The 22,227-nt window shown below is 38.1% G+C and overlaps 1 protein-coding gene across 2 annotated transcripts; it reads right to left on the reverse strand.

Moving 5' to 3' along the window:
• Positions 1-21: 21 nt before the first annotated feature.
• On the reverse strand, positions 22-21,812 carry HACD4 (3-hydroxyacyl-CoA dehydratase 4). 2 transcript variants are annotated; one of them, XM_014845319.3, is made up of 7 exons: positions 21,544-21,812; positions 20,120-20,223; positions 17,427-17,554; positions 9,165-9,277; positions 5,223-5,329; positions 2,196-2,321; positions 22-1,303 (listed from the first exon to the last, which is right to left on the reverse strand). In XM_014845319.3, the coding sequence occupies exons 1-7, from the start codon at positions 21,579-21,581 to the stop codon at positions 1,221-1,223; spliced, it is 699 nt and encodes a 232-aa protein (XP_014700805.1). In that variant the 5' UTR covers positions 21,582-21,812; the 3' UTR covers positions 22-1,220. The 2 variants fall into 2 exon arrangements, with proteins under 2 accessions (XP_014700805.1, XP_070351466.1); XM_070495365.1 differs by lacking the exon at positions 21,544-21,812 and adding an exon at positions 21,409-21,540 and having other exon boundaries at positions 28-1,303.
• Positions 21,813-22,227: the final 415 nt, after the last annotated feature.

A 22,227-nucleotide genomic window follows, 5' to 3' on the forward strand; every position in this document is an offset into this window, starting at 1 on the left:
GCGTTCAGTAATTTTTTTTTTAAATTTAGAAGTGAAATAAACAAGTTTAGAAACAAAATGTAGCTTCTTAAAAGGGTAATTTTAATACTTTAAAATTCCAAATATATTAAATTTATAAATATGTCAATTATCTTTATTAATACTCAATTGTTTCTTTTCAAATGTTTTATTTGGTGGAAATAAGATTACTCATTTTTTTATAATTACATTTTTATTACTTGGTTGTTCTGTCACAAAATATTTAGTACTCTTTTACATAGTCACTGGATAAGATGATTCTATAATTCAAGAAAAGTGAATGATATACTAATGTTACAGAAATGATTCTATTCGTCAACTATTCACATGTGTTTTAGATTTTCAAAGAAAGGAGCATTTTTCAAGACTATAAGCGATGACATATATGATTTGTAGTAATTAGCAATAATAATTCAGGAATAAATAATCTGAAACGTCAGTAGTCCTTAATTTTCTTACCTCTTTTAAATGATTTACTATGTTTTTGTACCTTTTACCTCCTGTAAGGTATGTATAAGGCCTGATTATGTTTAAAAAAAGGAATATGGGGCATTATTTGTATAATTACCAAAGGTCTTTTTCTGTTTTCATCAGAGCCCTCTTTTAAAGCATCAAAGCTCAAATAACTTGTGTAATATTAATGAGTACTCTTTCAGGGTTTGGAAACATGTTTAATTTTCTAAGTGTGTCTAATGTTTACGGTGGATGTTAACTCTGGGGACAGTGACATCTGTCTATAAAATATGTTACTCTAGACTATGGCAGAGCATATTCCACATCACTCCCCTCCTACAGATCTGCTGCTATTTGGGAACTCAGAAGTGAAAAGAAATAAATGTAAATAGATGTAATTTAGGTTAACAACTTCAGTTTCTTGGTTTAATTGAATCTACTCCAGGTAATCTCCTATTTCTCATTAACCTTACAGGAAAATAATGGGGCTTCACACAATATAAATGTAACTGGTATAAAATCCACAGTTTTAGTGAAGCAGGTTGTGCAGAGTATATGTTTTGAAAATACAATGTGTGAGAAACATAGACTGCTGTGATATGTCTAGAGTTTTAGAGAGGAGTGCAATTATTTCATGTCAGGTTTTGTCAAATCCTAGGTATTTTCCCACCAGAATGCTTCCTGGTTTGTGTTTGCTGCGCTGAATCCACAAACCTGTCTTTTCTTGTGTCGCATTGTAATGCTGTGCTTCAGATTTTCTTCTTTTTAATGGGGAAGACTCTGAGCATGTCACTTCTTTCGGAGTAAAGATGACTGTAGGTAAAATACATACCTAACGTGGAGAAGGAAGTGGCAAAGTAAGTACGATTGATTAGCCATTTCTCTGGAAAGAACCATGGTTGTAAAATACAGTCACAGTGCTGCCTGAAGTTCAGGGACCAGACACTTGCAAGGGAGACTCAAAGAAAGAACACTTACAGGAGTGTCTAGATTTTCTGCAGAAGGGTAAGTAAAACAAACCCCTCCATCTTACTATTTTGTTTATTGCAAGGAATTAATTTTTCTTTAGGGAAGCTGTCTCCACTTGCCCTGAAGTTTCATATTTGTCTTCTCTTTGATGTGTTGTTTTTGTAAATATGATAATTGTTACCTTCTAAAGGTAATCTTTTTCTTGGGGATTTGTGAAGGTTAGAGCTGGAGAAACTAAAATTTAATAATGGAAGGCTTTTTCCCAGTTTCCTGGGAAAAAATTAATTGCTCAAATGTTTTCAACTCTTTTTGTTCCATACACTTTTTTTGGGTCTTTTGCACCTACTCCCACTTGCCTGCGGGGAAATGCTAGCACATAAGGCCAAACAGACATGAAACAAAACAGATATCAATGGAAAAACAGAAACACCCAAGCCTGCTTAGTTTGACATCTAGGTTTTGTTTGCAGATACCTGTGTCCAATGTAAAAACGTCTAAATTTCATACACAGCGTAGTTACATATTCTGCTAGTAAAATTGTTCCTGTTCATACAGTGAAACAGTGATATATTTGATCTCATGATGTCCTGGAAAAGGCAGTATAATTTCTGGGTGCTTTGTTAACAAGGTGTAGTTCATCGTGTCAGGCTTCCTTTTCGGTCTCTCCCATGTTTACAGACCTTTCTGTTAAGGTCGATGGTGGCACTAACCAAAAAGCAGGGGAAGAATACAAAAACAAAGCAGACGCCACTTACCTATAAAGAGCATCATGAGATATATTTTCAGCACGTATGGGAAATAGATGGATAAGTCAAAGGGCAGCGTTGTGGAGTAAGTGCCAAATGATTCAAAATAAGGTAGTGACTGATAGACGGCAAATGCTGTGCAAAGAAAAAGGAGGAATCATGAAGGTTTCCCTCCTTAATCTGTTACAGGGATATGTATGTATGTCTGCATAGCTGAAGGCTATTTTGAATTTGATCATGGCAGTTTTGTGGTAATTGCTGAATCCTTTAGCTAAAGCTACAGGGGTTTTTTGTTTGTTTGTTTTTAAAGATTGGCACCTGAGCTAACAACTGTTGCCAATCGTTTTTTTTTTTTTTCTGCTTTTTCTCCCCAAATCCCCCCAGTGCATAGTTGTATATTTTAGTTGTGGGTCCTTCTAGTTGTGGTATGTGGGATGCCACCTCAACATGGCCTGATGAGCAGTGCCATGTCTGCGCCCAGGATCCGAACCGGCGAAACCCTGGGCCGCCAAAGCATAGCGCATGAACTTAACCACTTGGCCACGGGGCTGGCCCAGAAAGCTACAGTTTGATATAGAAATCTGAAAGATTAAATTGGCAAGGCCATTACAGCAGTGTGACTTGTTGAATTTTGGTCCATCTTATACTTTGTTATGTCTACAGAGAAATAGTATACAGTGTTTCTTAAAATGATACCTCAAAACACACCTGTCCCCTTAGCCTCAAATAGGGGTGACAGCCAAATGAGTTTGGAAAATGCTGCTTATATTTTCCTGTTGGAGTTTCACAACACACATTAGTATAGTAGATTCTGAAAAGTTCTGCAGTAAAGAAACTGGTTTCACCCAACATTTCCTTAGTTTAACTAGCCTTGGAATAGCTCCTCCTTCCTTCCCATGCCCCAGCAGTACTTAATAAAAACCGAGGAAGTCTGAGAAATGCTGGCCTAAATAATTTTGAGGGAGGAGGTTGGGGTGTCAGATAAAAAGAGAGAGAAGTTCTATGAAATTGTACCCTACATATAGATTTTTGATAACATTTCAAGGAATAAAATGATAATGTACTATGGTTATGTAAGAGGTTATCATTAGGATAAGCTGAGGCAAGGGTATATGAGAACAATGCAATAGTTTTGCAACTTCTTGTGAGTCTAAAATTATTTTTTAAAGTGTCTTTTTTTAAAAAGATGGAGGAAAAGTCAGTCGCCCACAGCTACTAGAGCCAGACAGAACAGGCTGAGTGGCATTGGCACAGGGTCTGCAATTGACACCAAGGCATACCATCGAAGATTTCCATGGGCTACACCTCGGTCTCTAGCATTTTATCAGTAGAGTTGATTTGGTTATTCACATGGATTTAGTTTTTCTCTCACATTATCAGATGGGAAACTATAGTTATTAAAAGATATTACAGTTATCAAAAGTCAAATATGTTTTCTTAACTGCATGTTTTTATACTTTGGGAAATTTGAAATATATAGAAACATATAAAGATAAAATTAGTCACCTATATTCCACCACCCAGAATTAATCATTATTGACATTTTGTCATATGTGCATCTAGACTTTTTTCTGTATATATTTTGCTTTTAATGGCAAGAATAAGTTTATGAATCTGATTTTAATAAAAGAATCTATGTTTTATGGTAACCATATAGGAACATGGCTTTTCTGGAAAGAAGGCTTAGAATTATGGAATAACTAGAATGGAAACCTTTCCTATACATTTATCCATCCCTTATTTTTAGGAAAAGATTAGTCATATTTCTACCTTACTCCTTTATATATGGTTTACAGTATTTTTCCTATGATATAACAAAGGACTGTACTTGATAAATGTTTCAATGAGAGAGGGGTTTCATTCTCAAAGTAATGGCAACCCTTTTTTTATGGTTTTCAAGAAGATTATTGTCTAGGTTCTCTTGGCATGGTCTATTCCAAAATTTAATAATTCTTCCATTTGAAAACAAAACAAATTTTAAAACTCTGTCTAATATGACTTACTCTAAGCTCCTTTTCTTTGGTCATCGGTAGATAGAAAACATGTGTTTCTATTGTATATACTTTACGATTATTGCCAACGTCACCATCATTTTATGTTAAATCTGTTTCTGTATATTTTCCCTTAGTTACTTTAACATGCTTTCCCAATTTCCTTATGCCTTCACTTTTCAAAATCTTTAATCACATCTGTTGCAGAAAGTTCTCTATCAGTCTGCCAAATCCCTTACAGAAGGAAGCATCTATTTCCTCAATATCCTCCAGCACTTTGCAAATTGATGATTTTCATCATTTGATTTTAAGTTTTAGGTTTACAGTTAGGCTAAGTAGTTAGCCTACTTTGTATTGTATGCAGTAATTCATCCAGCGTTTATTAAGCCTGCATCCTAGGTTCATAAAAGGAAGGAAGCAAGGAAACAAAGAGAAGCCCATATCCCCATGGCACTTAGAGGCTAGTCAGGGAAACAGATATTCACCAAAAAATCACACAAGTGTCTAAGTACAACCAAGATAGATCTTATCAAAGAGAGATTCATGGTGCTGTACTAGGGGGAGTTGCCTTAGCTGAAGAAGTCAGGGAATCCTTCCCTGAGAAATTGCTCATAGACCTAAAGGTGGAGTTAACTTTTGCTGGCAGAGACTGGGATGCATGGTAGATGGCAAGTGGGATGGACAGTACAGCCAGAGGGAACTGAATTTCTATGCATTGAAAAGAATCACTGAATCACTAAATGTTAAACCCCTTTTGGATGAGTAAATAGACTTAGGTTAAATGATTTACCCAAAACTCAAACAGAGATAATGAAGTTAAGGGCCTGTACTCAGATGTCCTCATTCCTCCTCCAACATTTTGTCTACTGTGCAGCACTGCTTCCCCCTCTACCTTCGTTTCTTAATGCTTTGCTTCTTTGCATCAAGGGAAGTATGCCAGGAAAGAGACATTGAGTCAGCTAAGCAGTAGCAAAAATAGTAATTTAATCATCAAAGAATTTGGTGAGCCATTATAACTAGATTGCTTTTGTCACAGTTTTCTTACCTTCAGCAAGAACACACAAAGGATAAACGGGCATCCATAGTGTTTGACTGAGCCACGTCAAGATGGCGTAGGATATTCCAATGACTGAAAGCATGCTGTAAGTGTACCTGCAAGGAGACAAGGAGCTCGTAAACATCATTGGCTGCTGATGTCTGAGGAATAACAGAAGAATGAAATACCTTACTATGCAATTAAATACACAGACAAAACTGGAAAGTGTGCAAATTCCATTCTTCATTTCCTATCATTTAAGCAGGAGAAGAGGTAAAAAAAAAAATGGTAGGAGTGTCACCATGTCAGTCTGGTTTGTCTCATGGTGTGGATCATGTATAATTATGGAGGTGAAATGAGAAAAATGTAACCCTTATACCCCAGCAAATGACAGTTACAAATTTCATTGATTAGTGACTTCAGTTTCACTCAGAAGCCAGCCCATTTCATGCAGCAAGCAGCTAGGTTTTTAAAGACAGAAATACTTGTAAATATCTAGGGAGTGAATTTTAAAAATAAAAATATGATTTCTAAATCCTTATTTGGCATCCCTCAACTTATGTGGTTGTGCCATCTTGTGTGATTAGTTAATGAACTGGCTTTAGGAGCTTGTTTTGAGTACAGTAGTTTTAATCCTGCCTTTGTGATGTAACAGATGAAGTGGTCTCATCTTTTTTCTCTCTCTGACTAGGCTTAAGCATACATCAGAATCAACCAGAGGGCTTGCTAAAGCACAAATTGCTGTGCCCTATCCCCAGAGTGTCTGATTCAGGGGGGTCTGAGGTGGAGCCTGAAAATCTGTGTTACAAACAAGTTCCAGGTGATGCTGATGCCACCGGTCCAAGGACCATATTTTGAGAACTACTGGATTGGGCAGTACATACATATGGCAAAATAAAATCCAAAACCTTGAAAACATGAATGGAGAAAAGTAAATCTTTCTCTCATTCCAGGACCCTATTTCCTCAGAGGCAATGACCAATGCCAATTTCTTATGCATTCTTTCAGAAATATTTTTGCGTATACTTGTCTATGTGTATATAGACTATATACTAACAGTGCAAGCCCTCATCAAACATGGCAAGTTACTAAACTTTTTCATCTTTATCAATCTAAATGAAAAATGGTATCTCACTATTTTGTGTTTTTTCTCTTATGAGAGTAGGTAAGTATCTTCTCATATGTTTAAAAGCCACTTTTGAAGAAGTCCAGTGTATCTTTTTTCTTTGTTGCTTGTGTTTGGGTGTCAAATCTAAGAATCCATTGCCAAATCCAAGAGCACAAAGATTTACCCCTATGTTTTCTTCTAAGAGCTTTAAAGTTTTAGCTCTTACATTTAGGTTTTTGATCCACTTTGAGTTAATCTTTGTATACGGCGTGAGGTAAGGGTCCAACTTCATCTTTTTGCATGTGGATATCCAGTTGTCCCAGAACCATTTGTTGAAAAGACAATTTTTCCCCATTCAATGGTTTTGGCACCCTTGTCAAAAATCAACTGATCATAAATGTGAGAGTTTATGCCTGGACTGTCAATTCTGTTCCATGATATATCCCTATGCCAGTATCACACTCTTGATTATTGTTGCATTGTAGTAAGTTTTGAAATTGAGAAGTGTGAGTTTTCCAACTATGTTCTTCTTTTTCAAGATTGTTTTGGCTATTCTGGGTTCCTTGGGTTTCCATGTGAGTTTTAGGATCACCTTCTCAATTTCTGCAAAGGAACCAGCTGGGATTCTGATAGAGATTGAATCTGTAGATCAATTTGGGGAGTGTTGCCATCTTAACAACATTCAGTCTTCAACCCATAAACATGAGATATCTTTCCATTTATTTAGTTCTTATTTAATTTCTCTCAACAATGTTTTATAGTTTTCAGTGTATACATTCTGTACATCTTTTGTTAAATTTATTCCTAAGTACTTTAATTTTTTGATGCTATTATAAATGGAACTGTTTTCTTAATTTTGTTTTACCTGGGTCATTGCAAGTATATATAATACAATTGATTTTTGTATATTGATTTTTTGTTCTACACCTTGCTGAACTAGTTTATTAGTTTTAATATTTGTTAGTGGATTCCTTATGATTTTTTATATACAAGATCATGTCATCTGCCAATAGAGATAATTTTACTCCTTCCTTTCCAATATGGATGCCTTTGACATCATTTTCTTGCCTAACTGCCATGGCTAGAACTTCTAGTACAATGTTGAATAGAAGTGGCAAGAGTGGACATCCTTGTCTTGTTCCTGGTCTTAAGAGGAAAGATCAGTCTTTCATCATTAACCATCATGTTAGCTGTGGATTTTTCACAGATGCCTTTATCAGGTTAAGGAAGTTCCTTGGTCTTTGCTTTTAAAACAGTCATTCTAGGGTAACTTTGGAAGATAATTCTGCCCCCATTTTACACAGGAAAAAAATTGAGTTGCAAAAAGTTTAGGTGCTCAGGAATTTCTCTCCTAGGTTAAGAGAAATGAAAACATATATGCACACAAAACCTCGTACATGGATGTTTGCAGCAGTATTCCTCATGACCAAAAAGTAGAAACAACCAAAATGTCCATCAACTGATGAATGGATAGATAAAAAGTGGTATATCAATACAATGGAATATTATTCAGCCATAAAAAGTAATGAAATACTGAGACATGTTACAACATGGATGAACCTTGAAAACGTTATGCTAAGTGAAAGCAGCCAATCACAAAGGCCACATATTTTATAATTCCATTTATATGAAATGTCCAGAATAGGCAAATCCATAGAGATAGTATGTTAGTGGGGGCCAGGGGCTGAGAGGAGGAGAGAATGGGAGTTACTGCTAATGGGTTTGGGGTTTCTTTTGGGGATAATGAAAATGTTTTCAAAATAGTAGTAATGGTTACACTTATCTTTGAAAACACTAAACCCCACAAATATTATACTTTAAAAGGGTGAATATTAAGATGTATGAATTATCTTAGTGCTATTGTGTTTGTTTTTTATAAGGTTAAGTGATTTTCCCAAGATGGTACAGCAAGTAAGCAGTGGAGGTGGGGTTCATCCTGAGATCTTCTACTTCTGTGTTCAAAAGTCTTTCCATGACATCATGATACCCCCTCAATGCAAAAGTCACTTTGTTCTCCAGTGAATCTACTGAGCTTATCTGAGACTGAATTGACACTGAAAGAGTCAGGCGTACCAGAGAATAAGACATCAGAAACCACAGTCCTGGATGAGGCGCCATGTCTCATGAGGAGGGGCAGTTCTCAGCTACGAAACATGAGGTAGCAGTTACGTTACGACACATCTGCAAAGTGAGCCACTGAGCAAAGGGGACTGTTTTACAGCACTGCTGGTAGAGATAAGACTAGGCTCATCTCGTTGCAAAGTTTCAGAATTAGAAGAAAATCTAAGACAATCCAGAGCAAGCGTTCTTAACCTGAGGTTCCGGGATTTCCACGGAGTTCACCAAAGAGCCTCAGTCAGTCATCTGAACCTGGCGGGACTGTAAACAAAAATGTATGTGGACGGGCATTTTTTCCCAGAGAGATGAGGCCCTATATTGAAAATATTCTCCAATTCACAGAAACCAACTTTGTAAATTCTGACTATGATATAATAAAAGTCGTGCTTTGCTTATTAAAGTAACGTGTACCAGAGCAATTGCAAGAAATGCCTTTCATTAGCAAACAGCTGTGAGGTTTATTCCAAATTGGTGTTATGCCAAGTCTTCTGCTGGAAACCTGAATGCGCTGATTTGCTCTTGTAATACCACGGTAGGTTTTCATTATCTTTGATATGCCCATTATGGAAAGCACTAAAAATACATTTCCATATCAAGATAAAATAATTTGAAAAGGGGTTATGTTTTTCTCTCTCATTCAGAGTAACCAAATGCAAGCAGCTATTACTGGTTTCACGGTAAAAAGCAATTTGACTTTGTTTTAAGAGATTATTTTGTCTCCTTACCTAACCATATCCAATAGATTCCAAAAGAAGAATAAAACACACACCACGTATTTCCCTTGGACTTCCTCTTGACTGGTGATCACCACAAAGAGGATGATTATTCTCTCTGTGAGCTAACAAAGAAACAGCAAAGTCGAGAATTAGGATCATCTGTTAAGCGTGTAGGCAATTTTCTAATTTTAAAAAACAGAGTTTCTCTTAAAAGCACGTTTTAACTGGAAAGAAGTACACTAAACTGTTAACATGATCTCTGAGGGAGCAGAGTAATGGATGAATTTCATATCCTCCTTTTTGTTTTTCTATATTCTCCAAATTACATATAATGAATAAAAAGATAACATATATTTTATCTGAGTCAGGATATTTCCCTTCTTGTGATACACGCACACGTTTTTGTTCACTTTGGCAAGCTCTCATTGAGTGTCCATGACGTATTACATGCTAAGACTATATATATGGTAGGAGAATGTGAGGCAATAACCATAACACATGTGAATAATGCGGTCCTTTAAAGAGCACAGGTGAGGGAGACACCTGCCTGGGGAAGGGATGCAGAGAGATTTATGAAGACAGGCACCACTTCAGTTGGATCTTGAAAAATAGACGGGTTTGTCAGGTGGACTGGAGAGGAGGAATGGCATCCGAGGCCCAGGGAGCAGCCTGAGCAAAGAGGCAGAGGTGTGAAAATGCAGGGTGTGTGTGTTGGGGAGTAATGAGGACCCCTGGGGCGGGGGGGAGGGTTCTGCATAGAAGGGAATAATAGGGGATAAATTGAAAACATGGTGGGGGCTGGGTTGTGAAGGGTTTTGAATGACAGGCTGAGAAATTTCAATTTCATCCAACAAGGACGCCATCGTAGCTTTTCAGGTGGAGCTGGGTGTGGGGGAAGGGAAGTAATATAATCCTAGCCCTCATAAGCTAGTGGAAAATGAAAAGAATTCAACATATTCATGTTTTTCCAAGTCAGTAAGCATTTGCAAATCATTGAGAATTCACATGCTTACGGCTTAGCTTCAATTACTGACCTCAAAAAATACATTCCTCTTTCCCAATCTAAATGTAATGTGCTTTCTTATGTTGTATTAATATCCCCAGTACACTCTGCATTTCTTGTTTTTTGTTTTTTTTTAATAGAATATTTTACTTTGCTCTACATGGTCAAAGGAAAATATAGTTGAGATTGAGGGAGCATATTAGTGATAAAGGAAAGGGAGAATTGCTTTCTATTTTTCAATAGCTGTTTTTATTTTTAAAGCGGATCAAAGAGAAAAGACTGGGATAATCTATGACTTAGAATCATAGGCTGTTAGTCCTGGAAAATCACCTAGTGCAAAGAAATCCAAGATTTGCCAACAGCAGCCCACATGATCAGAAATCCACATGTATAAGCTATATCAGCATACTTATGACTACCACGGTGAGTCAAGAGGATCTTTGCTTGGCTAAGGGAATTAGATATGATTCAAACCTTAGTCAATCTATGGAAGCTATCTACATAGCTGTTTTTCTTTTGTCAGTCTTTCTTTACGATGCCCTAGTTTCTTGATTTAATTTAATTACATTTATATAATGAATTATACTTAACTGCAATTATAATTACTGAATGAACCAAGCTTGCTGTCATGTCACGTGGCAGCCTTCAGATACAAGATCTTAGCAGTAAACAAGTACTTAGGCACCACCTAATCTTACATTTGATCAGTGCCTGCTAATTAAGAAATCATCTAATTTTTGATAAAAATCTCAGGAGATATACACACCTGAAAGCATACACACAACACATATTTCTAATTACATGGCTGACTATTGAAAGAAAAAACTTAGATACTTCTTGATAAGATGGATCTCTAGGGGACCTTCTAGATACTAGCCCAATACCACCTTTTTGTGAATAAGGAATTTGGGAACCAGAGAAGGTAAGTGACTTGCCCAAACTAGTGGCAGACCTGGGCGCCACTGTTTTCCAGAGTTGTAAGCTATTCGTGATGTCAGGCTGCCCCTTAATAATGGGTACAGAGGAGAAAATCTCCTAAAAGAGACTGCAGCTGCACAATGAAACTCACCATGTTGAAAATCATCACTTGAGGGTCTGTGGCGTGTTAGTGATGGAATCCCAACTGCACAGAAGTCAGCGATCAACATGCCCCCAAAACACAACCATGTACTTACATGGAGGACCACCCCAACAATCTCGATTTAATTAACAAATTACCTGATAGTTATTCAAACTCTAACTTGACCGTTCAATGGCAATACAATGGGAGAATTTAGGTGGAGATATTCGTAAATTGATAAAAGCCAACATTTATTGGTTACTTTGTGCCCAGTTCTAAACATACACCATCTCATTTAGTCTCCATAATGACCCTAAGAAGTAAGTGCTCATAGTATGATCTGCCTTTTGCAAAGGATGCTGCATCTTACAAAGTGAAAGTGACTTGCCTACAGATCTGGAATCAAAATCTAGACACTGTGATTCTAAATCGCTTGTTCTGAAACAATTAAGACATTTTCACCTTTGTTATTTTAGGGGCCATCCCTGCACCTAACATCCAGGTTAGAGCCTACTCTTTAAAGAAACCTGCCTTCAAAACTTAAACCTGAAAACAAGACCCTCCTTATCTAAATCAACACCAAAACAATTTTGAAGAATAGACTTTTTAAATTTATTATTTTTGACCAGTTATTTGGAGCTGACACTTGGGAACACTTAACACTTTATCATTTTAAACAAAAGCTGTGAGAAAATGACTAATTACTAATGAATGGTCTTGGAATGTTTAGTGTAACTCAAACAGCTAGAATAAAAGTACAGTAAAAACCACCCTATAACTTAGGCCAAATTAAACATGGTGGTAATGTGGTCTACTCAGAAGTAAGGCAGCCATAAAATAAAAATACTTTGCATTTTTTCTGTTCTATTTGGCAATCCTAAACTCCAGGTTAAGCAAGGACCAAAATTAAGTTGTTACTGTATAGATGGCAGCTAGCACTTTAGTTATTAACTATTGAAGGGGTAAAATGAAGTTTCAACTAGAGGGAGAATTTCTAGAATCTTAAAAATAAGTTAGTTTTAACCTCACAGACTATTATTTTACTAAAATGATAACCCAAACTGTTTCAATCCTGTGAACTTTTGTTGACAATTTCAGAAACGTACCCTTATATGTTCAAAAACCACCAATTACTTTCTTCTGTAAGACAAAAGCATGTAAATAATACTATTTATATATTTTTTGTTTATTTATTCATTTTTCAATAGATGTTCATTGAGTGCACTGCTCTGGGTCCCGGGGGATCAAGCCCTGGTCCCAGCCTCATGGTATTTACATCCTACTTGGTGAGACAGACAGTAAACAAATGTGACCTTGGGTAATTTATTTAACTTTTGTGTTAAGTAATTGCACTGGAGATAATAATTAGTATTAGTATTAAATAGTAAATATTGTACAGGATAAGTTGTGAAGATTAAATGAGTTAATGCATGTGAAGATCTTAGGAAAGTGTTTGGCACGTAGAAAGCCCTAAATAAATGTAAGCTATTATTATTAAGAAAATAAACATAATTTAATGTAGTGATTAGTAGTATATTTATAGGAAAACACATTTTTCCTATATAATTAAGACCATTAGTGAATAAAAAAATTAATCTCAGCATCTTTAAAATTATACTATGAATATAGCTTTATAGTTATCACACTGAAGAACTCCATGGATCAAAGGCGAAGAATAGAGGCAAAATCTAAGATCTCATCTACAGAGTGAATGCTGTATTATCTACAGAGATATCTATGGAGTGTGTGCAATTCAGTCCCAAGAGGCTTAAAAATTTTGAGAGTCTCACAGCTCCATACTATCTTTAGTACAATTTTATCTCTAACAATATAAACCTGTTCCCAACTCAAAACTGGAGAGAAAAATCTACATGATTTTATGGAAAACCAGAAGATTATTGAATCTAGCAATGCAAAGCAGCACCTGCTTCACAGATAAAAAGAATTTAGGGTGAGGGGCTGGCCCCGTGGCCGAGTGGTTAAGTCCGTGCGCTCCGCTGCAGGCAGCCCAGTGTTTCGTTGGTTCGAATCCTGGGCACGGACATGGCACTGCTCATCAGACCACGCTGAGGCAGCGTCCCACATACCACAACTAGAAGGACCCACAACAAAGAATATACAACTATGTACCGGGGGGCTTTGGGGAGAAAAAGGAAAAAATAAAATCTTTAAAAAAAAAAAAAGAATTTAGGGTGAAACTTGGCTGTTTTCCTGAAAGGTTTATTTTAAGACCCTCCTTTGGGATTTCCTTCATATATGCTCTCAGAAGAATCTGTGACTGTGAAATCTTTGGAGTGGTTTTTGGCAAGCAGATCCCTGCCTGCCCTTATCAGAAATAGGAGGTAATATTGGTAAATATAAAAATAGATCTTGCAATTTGGGCTCACAAATGGAATTTTTAGGCACAATAATTTGGGAGTAATAATTCCTAGTATTTTGATTTATAGATTTTAAAAGCTGTGTAAAATTAATACAGGTACAGCAGTGTTTATTATGATGCAAAGGGAAGGATGCAGAATTTAGCCATTTTAATTCAGTTATATATGAAGTCTTTGCATTTAAAGCATTTCTCAAAAGGTAAAGGAGTAAACTGGATTACTCTGAGCGTTTCCTAAAGGTCCTTCAGTCTAACGGCATGATACGAAGGTTAGTTTTGTGGATATTTTCCTCTCTCTTTGAGTTGAAACATCCTAAAGCTATGTCAATAGAAACCTCTTTCTCAGGCTTCCGCACAAGCAAAGTCAGAGCAAAGCCCTTCAAAATCAATATTTCAGGGTTGGTAGTGTTTCCGCTCTGTAAAAGCCACATTGTTTTGATTAAATCTACTGAAATAAACTGATTTCCCAATTCAGCTTTTTTTACTAAAGCCAATAAAACATGCAAGCTCATTTGGGAGGAAGGAGTTAGAGGGGAGAGATGCCTAGTTTTCGCTTATATTTTCATTTCTCATAATAGTTATATGCCCCCTTTGGACGTTTTTTACTATCCCATTTTAAGTATATCAAAAGTTTACTATATTTCCTTATGTAATTTTAATTGGCATGTAATTATTTCCAAAAATGGACATCTATAAACAACTATTTATGTTATAGTTTTGCCCTTTTCCCCTTATGTATATATTTTTTAAGTACATAAAGTATATATATCTGTGTTAAATTACAGTCTTATTGTCAATGGATTTCCCCCCTTTTTTCCTTTAGCAATTGTGTGTAACTTTAGAAATTCATAATGGCTTTTCCCTAACTCTCAAAATAAAGATGTGTGTATAAAACATTTAAAAATACACAGAACAAAACACAGAAAACAAACATACCCCCTATACACACACCACCACCATTTGATACATGGGATTGTAATTATTCAACTAGCTAATGGTTCCTACTGCCTTTTGGAATGACTTATCTTGATATTTTGGAAGACCATTTCCCAAAAAGAGAATTCATTTGTGACTCAGCAATCTCACAAAAATGTCAAAATAACACCACAAACATGCAGACATGTTCTTCAAACCACTTGAAAGCAGCTGGACACCATGCATTTTTCAAGATACCATATGTAATCAGCTATGGGCTACCGTGTAAGTAGCTTAGCCACACTTTTAACTACAGTTTCTTCACTTAGAAATGGGGAAACAGGAAAACCAAGAATTATTACACAACCTTAGAGTTTTGTTTGGTTACTTTAAAGCAAGGACTTCAGAGTCATCTCATAATGAGGGAATTCTTCTAATTGTCTTCAGAACTCTAAAAAAGGAAGACCGGAGAAACTGAAACTTTGGATGTGATGATGTGTTTTTGAAGCTTTCTCCAATACCATGTCCAATGTGAAAACCACAGAAAAGATAGTAAATGAATAAAAGAGAGAGGGAAGATAAAATCTCAAAGAGACAAAAAGAGGAAGCCAAACAATCAGAAGAAAACTGAATAATAATCAGCTCAGGACGAAAATGGCAATTGTCTTCTCTAATGTGGTGATCCCTGACTTCTTATCCCTCCAGACAATAAAGACTTCAAAATCATTTGAGCCCACTAACAGTAGACTTTGCAACCTCACCTTTGAAAAAAAGTTTCAATGTATATTTGCTATTATTTTTAAATTACCAAACCAGGATATAGCTTGATTACAGTGATCATATTTCTATAAGCCAAAACAGTTCTAATTAATAGTGATTAAAATCACACTTAAATATTCTGGAATTTCTGGAACTCCAAGAAATCAGATTTATAAGTTGTATCATAATTTCTATTAGCAGGCAAGCCTACACGATTTTGGAAAGCATAAAAAACGTGAACATTTTCTAGGCATATTGCAGGTATTCTGTCTTTTTTCCTACAAATTTGCCTGTCCTTTTTCTCACATGCATTCCCTACATTGGCAATAGCTAAAATAACACTACTTAACTTTGAAAATGCTGTTTTACCATGAAATTAATATTAGCCAATTTAGCCTAAAAAAGTAAAAAGTCCAAAAAAGTATACCAAAAGATGACTTAGACTTTAGATGAATTTGATCATTCTCTAAGCAAAATAATTCCATATGGTAGAATACAACTTTCATTTAACCTGGGTTGTTAATTCTGTTCTCTAAAATTAGCATTATGGAATACTGACACTATATGCATTTGGTTGTTAACAAGTAATAAACACCAATAAATCTTGTTCCCAAATAATATGCTTCTTCTGGGACAGATATGTACCCAATTTTATTTTGTAAGGAAATATGTTTAGGGGAATTCCATCTAGGTCTTGGCTAGCTAACTGACTGCTCTAGTCTTGGTAGTTTATACTCTAAATATTGCCCTGATTTTTATTTTACATTTGATATTTCAGCACTCAAAATGTCTTCAACCTAATGAATACTATTTCTCTACTTTTATTTCATAAGTAAAATTTAAAATTTCCCATAAACTTGTAATGCTGAATTCTTAATAGGCTCCTTAGAATTATATTCCTACTTCCATCTTTTAAAGTTTCATGGTATTTTAAGCAAATTTTAACACAAGGATCCATGCCACTCCTTCATTCAACAAAAATTTAAGGTGTATGTTTAGGTTCTAAGCACTTTGCTAGGTTCTGGCAGTACAATCAGATTCTGGTATTTTAATTATTTTTTACAATGCAAATTTGTCAAATTTAGTTATTTACCAATTTTGCTAATTCATTTTGTGAATATTTAAAATTATACTCATGTAACTATCTTTGTCTGTAGATTTTAAACACATGTTCATATAGGCACCTAACTCTTATCTCTCCCTCCTTATGGAAAATACCACTTTTTTATTTTTCTTGCCTTAATCCAGCAATGATTTCCTAATGAATCTCTACCAGTGAACTTCCCATCTTCCTTCAACCTGCCTTTAAAAGGAACATGGTCATCTAAGATTACAGACATGGTAGAAGGAACAAATAATAGCTAAAATAATACAATAGGTACCCCGTATTGTCTTCTTAACTAAGCACTAGGAACCTATCCCACCCATTTTCTCAGTTATGTTGTTCTTTTCACATCATGTGAGGAAAGGCAGTTCAGAACAACTATATGACTTGTTTAAATTCATACAACTAGTAAGAGAGAGAACTGGGATTTGAATCCAGGTCTGATTGGTGCCCAAGTCTTTGATTAGATTCTACTAGATAAACATGAATGATCTTTGCTTTCAATTTGTATTCAGTAAAAGTGGCAGAATGCATAAGAAGTGGCTGGGGAATATTCTATTCTCTGGAGAGAGATGAAGGGAACTTTTTTTTTTTTTGATCATCTGCTTTTTGCCAGATATCATGTGTGTGGTTCCCCGAAACAGCCCAAAGATTGTGAGTGATATGACCCCACAGTGGTAGATGGAATAGCCAGGAATCAAACCTGAGTCCGAATGGCTCCAATCCTATGCTCCTGCTCTGTCTTATACTGTCCAGGGCAGTGGCATAGCGAGAGTGGGAAGTGGCTGTGACATCTCCTCCCAGGAGAGGATCACGGCGGTGTCACACAGATCCCCAAGCGTCACTCCTCTGAATGTTTCCAGCTGACTATTCTAACTGTGCAGTGTTTTTGGATGAGGTAATTTTTCATGGAATTCTCCTTCTTAGTGACTTGGGTTGCAAGTTAGCAAGGGTTGGCTTTTTAACCGCCATAAAGTCAAGAGAGGCTATAAATAGAACAAAGTTAAGTATGAAACAGATTCCATAATACTAATAATGTGACTCAAACCCACCTGCAGGAACCTGGGAAGAAGATGGTTCGATTCAATGCCAACACATATGTGCAGCAACTCCAAGAGGGAGACGGATTGGCAAAGTCGCATCACAAGTCCAATGGCATAAAAAGTGTCAACCATGGAATCTGTGTCCAGCAAATTAAAAATATGGACATACTAAGTAAAAACTAGATCACAACCCAAATCGACGCAGCACTTTGAAACAAAATTGAGATTATTTACTTCCTTATTCATTGTACGTGTGAGAAATTTCCTAAATAGGCTACTAAATTATGAAGAATACTATGCAACCAAAGAAAGCACTTCAGATTATAGAACATTCTAATTGATCCTCTTCCAAAAAGAAATAAAAGCTTGAAAAAGAAGGCTTCATGGCCAAAGCTATAGCATTTATTCCCCATTTACGAGATTATAAGCAATTCCCGCATAAAAGTAGCCAGTTAGAATCTAGACGACATCAAATGCCAACAGATTGGAGGGGAGCTTATTAAAAAAGCTGCTGTGCTCACAGCTTTTCCATTGACAAGAAACTGACAGGGAGGAGAAAAATGTGATTTCAGAGAAGCTTTATGGAAATGACATTAATGATGCCATGATATCAAATAACATCTTATGTGTATCTAGCATTTGTGTGCTATGCACACTTAATTAGTGCTTTCTGGATCTTTGTTAGTTTTAAACACTAGAATTTGGGACTCTGATGGGGTCTTTTGGAGTTTGCATTGCAGAGGGCACAAACGAAATACTGCATCTGGAGAGAGCTGAAATGGGAGGGATACAAATGTTCCTCTAAATAGGATAAATGTGGTGGTTTAAATTTTAAGATGAAATCCTGCCATGTTAAGAACCTCCTGGGGAAGACGTTGCTGTCTGTACTGCCTAGTGATCATGCACATGAAGATATCTATTGAGCACTAAGGGTTTCTCTTCTTAGCAGCTCTGTAAGGTGGACACTATTACCTTCATCCCCAATTCATGGATGATTCCTGAGGCATAGACAGTCCAAGCTGTTATCCAAGGCCCTGCCCTTGCTGTAACAGAGCGTGATCGATTACACAGCTCGCCAAAGGAGGAAGGAAGCAGGTGCTTCTCGTTCAGGTGATTAGATTGCTGTTAAGCTACTCAATTTATACATTGACTCAGGAATTGTACTGAACCCCCACTTAGTTGTTTCAGTCCTATTTCAACCGTAGGAATAGGTTGCATTTCTTTAATAATAAGTAGCTTCTATAATTATAAAGGCAAGATAATAGTTAAGAAATAAATACACGGCTGACGAAAGCAATTTTTTCCTACTGGAGATGCCAGGCAGCATAAGAAAGAGTTCATTGCTTGCAGCTCGTGTTGGGAATGACCTGTAAAATGCCCACAAAGCCACAGCCAACTTCCAAGGCCTGGAAGTGATGATTTGTTTCTAAAGATATAAAGGAAGTTTTACCAACCCCTGTGTTTTCCTCTCCTTGAAGACTCCCAACACTCATAGTTGAAATTCAAGCCTCCAGTTGTATCTTTGGAGATTCTTAACAAAGGCAAGAACTGATCTGTAGATTTGTAGTAAGAAAAAGCAATATAAAATAGTCTACATTCCTCAGCAGTAGATTAATTTCCTTATTATACCAAAGTCTGGATTGATGAGCATAGCGTGATTTTTCCCAGATAGAGTCTATATGTTTGTTTTCAGCTGAAACCAGCAGTTGCTCAAATTTCAAGTCATGCAACAGTTATAAACTGTGATGACACTTACCCATGTGGGGATGGAACATGAAAATAATGTTATTTCGACAGTCATTTAGTGATTCAGTTTTTGAAAACTGAAATGCTATTTAAAATCTTTACTTTTGAGGAAACTGGAGGAAGCTTATGACCTAAACCGTTAATGCCAGCTCCCATAGAGGTGACGAGTCAGCCACATTTTCTCAGGGGTACATTAATCCTTAAGGGGACCAAATACAGGCCTGGGGGATATTCAGTTTATCTTTCATTTATTAGTAGTCTCCAGTCACCTTAAACCTGAGGAATAAAAACAAGGAAAGAATTTGCTTAATTCCTGATTTCTCAGCATAAAACATTAGACTGGAATTTACAGATTTCCTCAAAACACACCAAATCTGCTAAGGTTTGGTGCAGAATCAGAAAGGAGAAGTGATGGGGCCAGCCCGGTGGTGCAGGTTAAGTTCGCACGTTCCGCTTTGGAGGCCTGGGGTTCGCCGGCTGGGATCCCGGGTGCCGACACAGCACAGCTTGTCAAGCCATGCTGTGGCAGGTGTCCCACAAATAAAGTAGAGGAAGATGGGCACAGATGTTAGCTCAGGGCCAGTCTTCCTCAGCAAAAAGAGGAGGATTGGCAGCAGATGTTAGCTCAGGGCTAATCTTCCTCAAAACAAAGGAAAAGAAAAGAAAAGAAAGGAGGAGTGAAATGGCACTGCCCCAGTACCATGTCTATGTTTTTAGGGCAAACTGTCTACTCAGGGAGAAGCCGAATCCTTTTCCCTCATCTTACCTCCCTCTTCTCCAACAAGGTTTGGTTTTTGCATTAAGCAACAAGTATACTTACTGAAAAATATCGTCCCTAAATTTTAGAGGAGTGAAGGATATTAGGCGAATCGTAGAAGTTAAAAAATTAATGTAACCAGGACCAGTTAAAAACAAGGATTAAAAGTTAAAAATCCAAAACCGCTTTGGAGTTTTACCTTTTCCAAATGAAAAGAATCTGACTGTCATATTTGTAAATATCCATGAGTGGCCACAGAACTGGATTAAGTAGTAGATAAAAAGATAGATGTTCCTCCGATACCTATAAAGACAGGAAAATACCGTTAAACACTTCCTTTATAATCATCCTTTCAGCACTATACACGTGTCTTTTAACTAACCTACTGGGCAAGGTGAGTAAGCTTTTATTGGGTTACCCTTTAATGCACATCAGATTTTGAAAGGACCCACAGCACACACTGTCTGCTAAAGTGCATATCCTGAGTTTGCTTAAAGCCAACTATGGTTCCATTTCAAAGTCCACTTTCACCTTTGCTAAAGTTCTAACCTTGCCGTTTGTCAAGGGATAAAAGTAAGCATTGCAAAGATGGCTTTGAATATTTTGAAAAAAAATATGGATGGAGAAGGATTGATGTGGTCAATACATGTTCCAGTAGCTTAGCCTGCTAAGTGTGGAACTTGAGAGATAACTGGTTTATAGTTACAAGAGGGAGCATGACAATGGCATTCCCAAATAGTAGATAATTCAGTAACTGGACTGACTTCGAATGCATTGTGTGAGACGGGTCAGTATCTCGCCACTGCCTCCTACTATATTTTGCAAGAGCAGATAGGTTCCTTCATCAGACACCCATAGAAAGCAGTTTAGTCGCTAGGCCAGAAAAGGGAAGTCAAGCTAGGTTTAAAAATGGGTTGCTGGGGAGATGACTAAGAAAGATGGACAGATATATGGCTGAGGGAGTTAGGAAAAGCATTGTTGGAAGTTTTGCCTGAGGTTCAGAAGGGTGGTTGGAGTGACCCTGCCACTGTAGACAAGATTTTCTTGTAGTTGGAGATGTGCAACCTCTGAGAAACAAGGCAAATAAGTTGGGAAGCAGATACAGTGTAGCTTGATGATTTTGCTGGCGGGTGACACAGAGTGCTAAGGCAATGGGGAAGAGGAATTGCTCCCGTAAACCTGCATCAGAATGACTTGGTGCGTTAGCGCAGCATTCACATCCGCTATACCCCTGAATCAGTTTTCAGGAACAGGGCCCTGGAATCTACACGTGCGATATATGTTTCTAAACATCAGCCTGCAACATTGCGTGTGAGAAAGTCCAGGGAAGGGCTGCGGGTGGGGCGAGGGAGGAAGAGGAGGACTGGCAGAAAGCGCGGAAAAGGAAGGGGTGGCCGAGCAGGTCCTTCCCATTTCCTCCTCCGTAAAATGGGGGAAATAATAGAGCCTTCTTCCTAGGGTTGTCGGGAGAACTGAATTAGCTGGTACCTGTCAGGGGCTCAAAGGAGCGCGGGCGCCGGCAGGCTCTGCGGGGCGCCGGTGGGTGCCCGCCCGGCCGTGAGGGGGACCCCGCCCGCGGGGCCCCTCCTCCCGCGCCCTCCCCGGGTCTGCCGAGCGCCCTACCTGGGCTGCAGCCAGGCGGGGAGCGCCGTGGACCCCATGGGCCGCCGCCGCCAGGCCCTCCAGCGCCGTCGGGAAGGAGCACCTCCGGGAGCGCGGGAGGGACGGCCCCGGGCAGGCGCGGAAGGGCGGGGCCTCTCCACACTCAGCAATTTAGAAAAAAAAAAAAGCCCAAGATCGTGCAATGGGCACGAGAAAAAACCAAGTTCCTGAAGTTCCTGCAGCGGCGGGAGCGCCCTGCACCACCACCGGCACGCGGGGCGCGGCCCGTGCGCGAGACCGGGCAGGCGGGGCGGCGGCCCGAGCGCGCCCGCGGTCCCCGGGTCCACGACGCTCCTTACAGAGCTCCTGATCTTTGGACGGCTGCAAGCCTCGTGGAAATTAATAGACCCTCCTTTCTGTTGCTGAAAGCGTGCAGACACGCCATCCCAAAGCCTCCCCAGATGCGTGGGCCCCAGGGTGGGCGCGTCTCCTTTCACCTTCACCTGTGAGAGCGAGTGGAAGAGGAAGCGTGTGGGCACACCTCCGCTAACACTTGGTTTTCTCTTAAGGGGCTTGATTTCTCCGGGATCAGGCATCCTGGCCCTTTAATCTCCCCTGGGTCCTCACTGATACTTGCAAATCCTTTTATCCACGTTGTGTTCATCTCCCTATCCTATGCCCAGCTCGCACATGTCTCCTTCATAC

This window comes from Equus asinus, chromosome 23, assembly GCF_041296235.1.
Source record: "Equus asinus isolate D_3611 breed Donkey chromosome 23, EquAss-T2T_v2, whole genome shotgun sequence".
In the NCBI taxonomy this organism is placed as follows: domain Eukaryota; kingdom Metazoa; phylum Chordata; class Mammalia; order Perissodactyla; family Equidae; genus Equus; species Equus asinus.

Coding starts and splice junctions, on each gene's coding strand:
- HACD4 (XM_014845319.3), bottom strand. CDS start 21,581: ATGGGGTCCACGGCGCTCCCCGCCTGGCTGCAGCCCAG. Junction 17,555..20,119: donor ATTCTTTTCATTTGGAAAAG/GTAAAACTCCAA, acceptor TGCTGGACACAG/ATTCCATGGTTGACACTTTT. Junction 5,330..9,164: donor AATCTATTGGATATGGTTAG/GTAAGGAGACAA, acceptor GTCTCCTTGCAG/GTACACTTACAGCATGCTTT.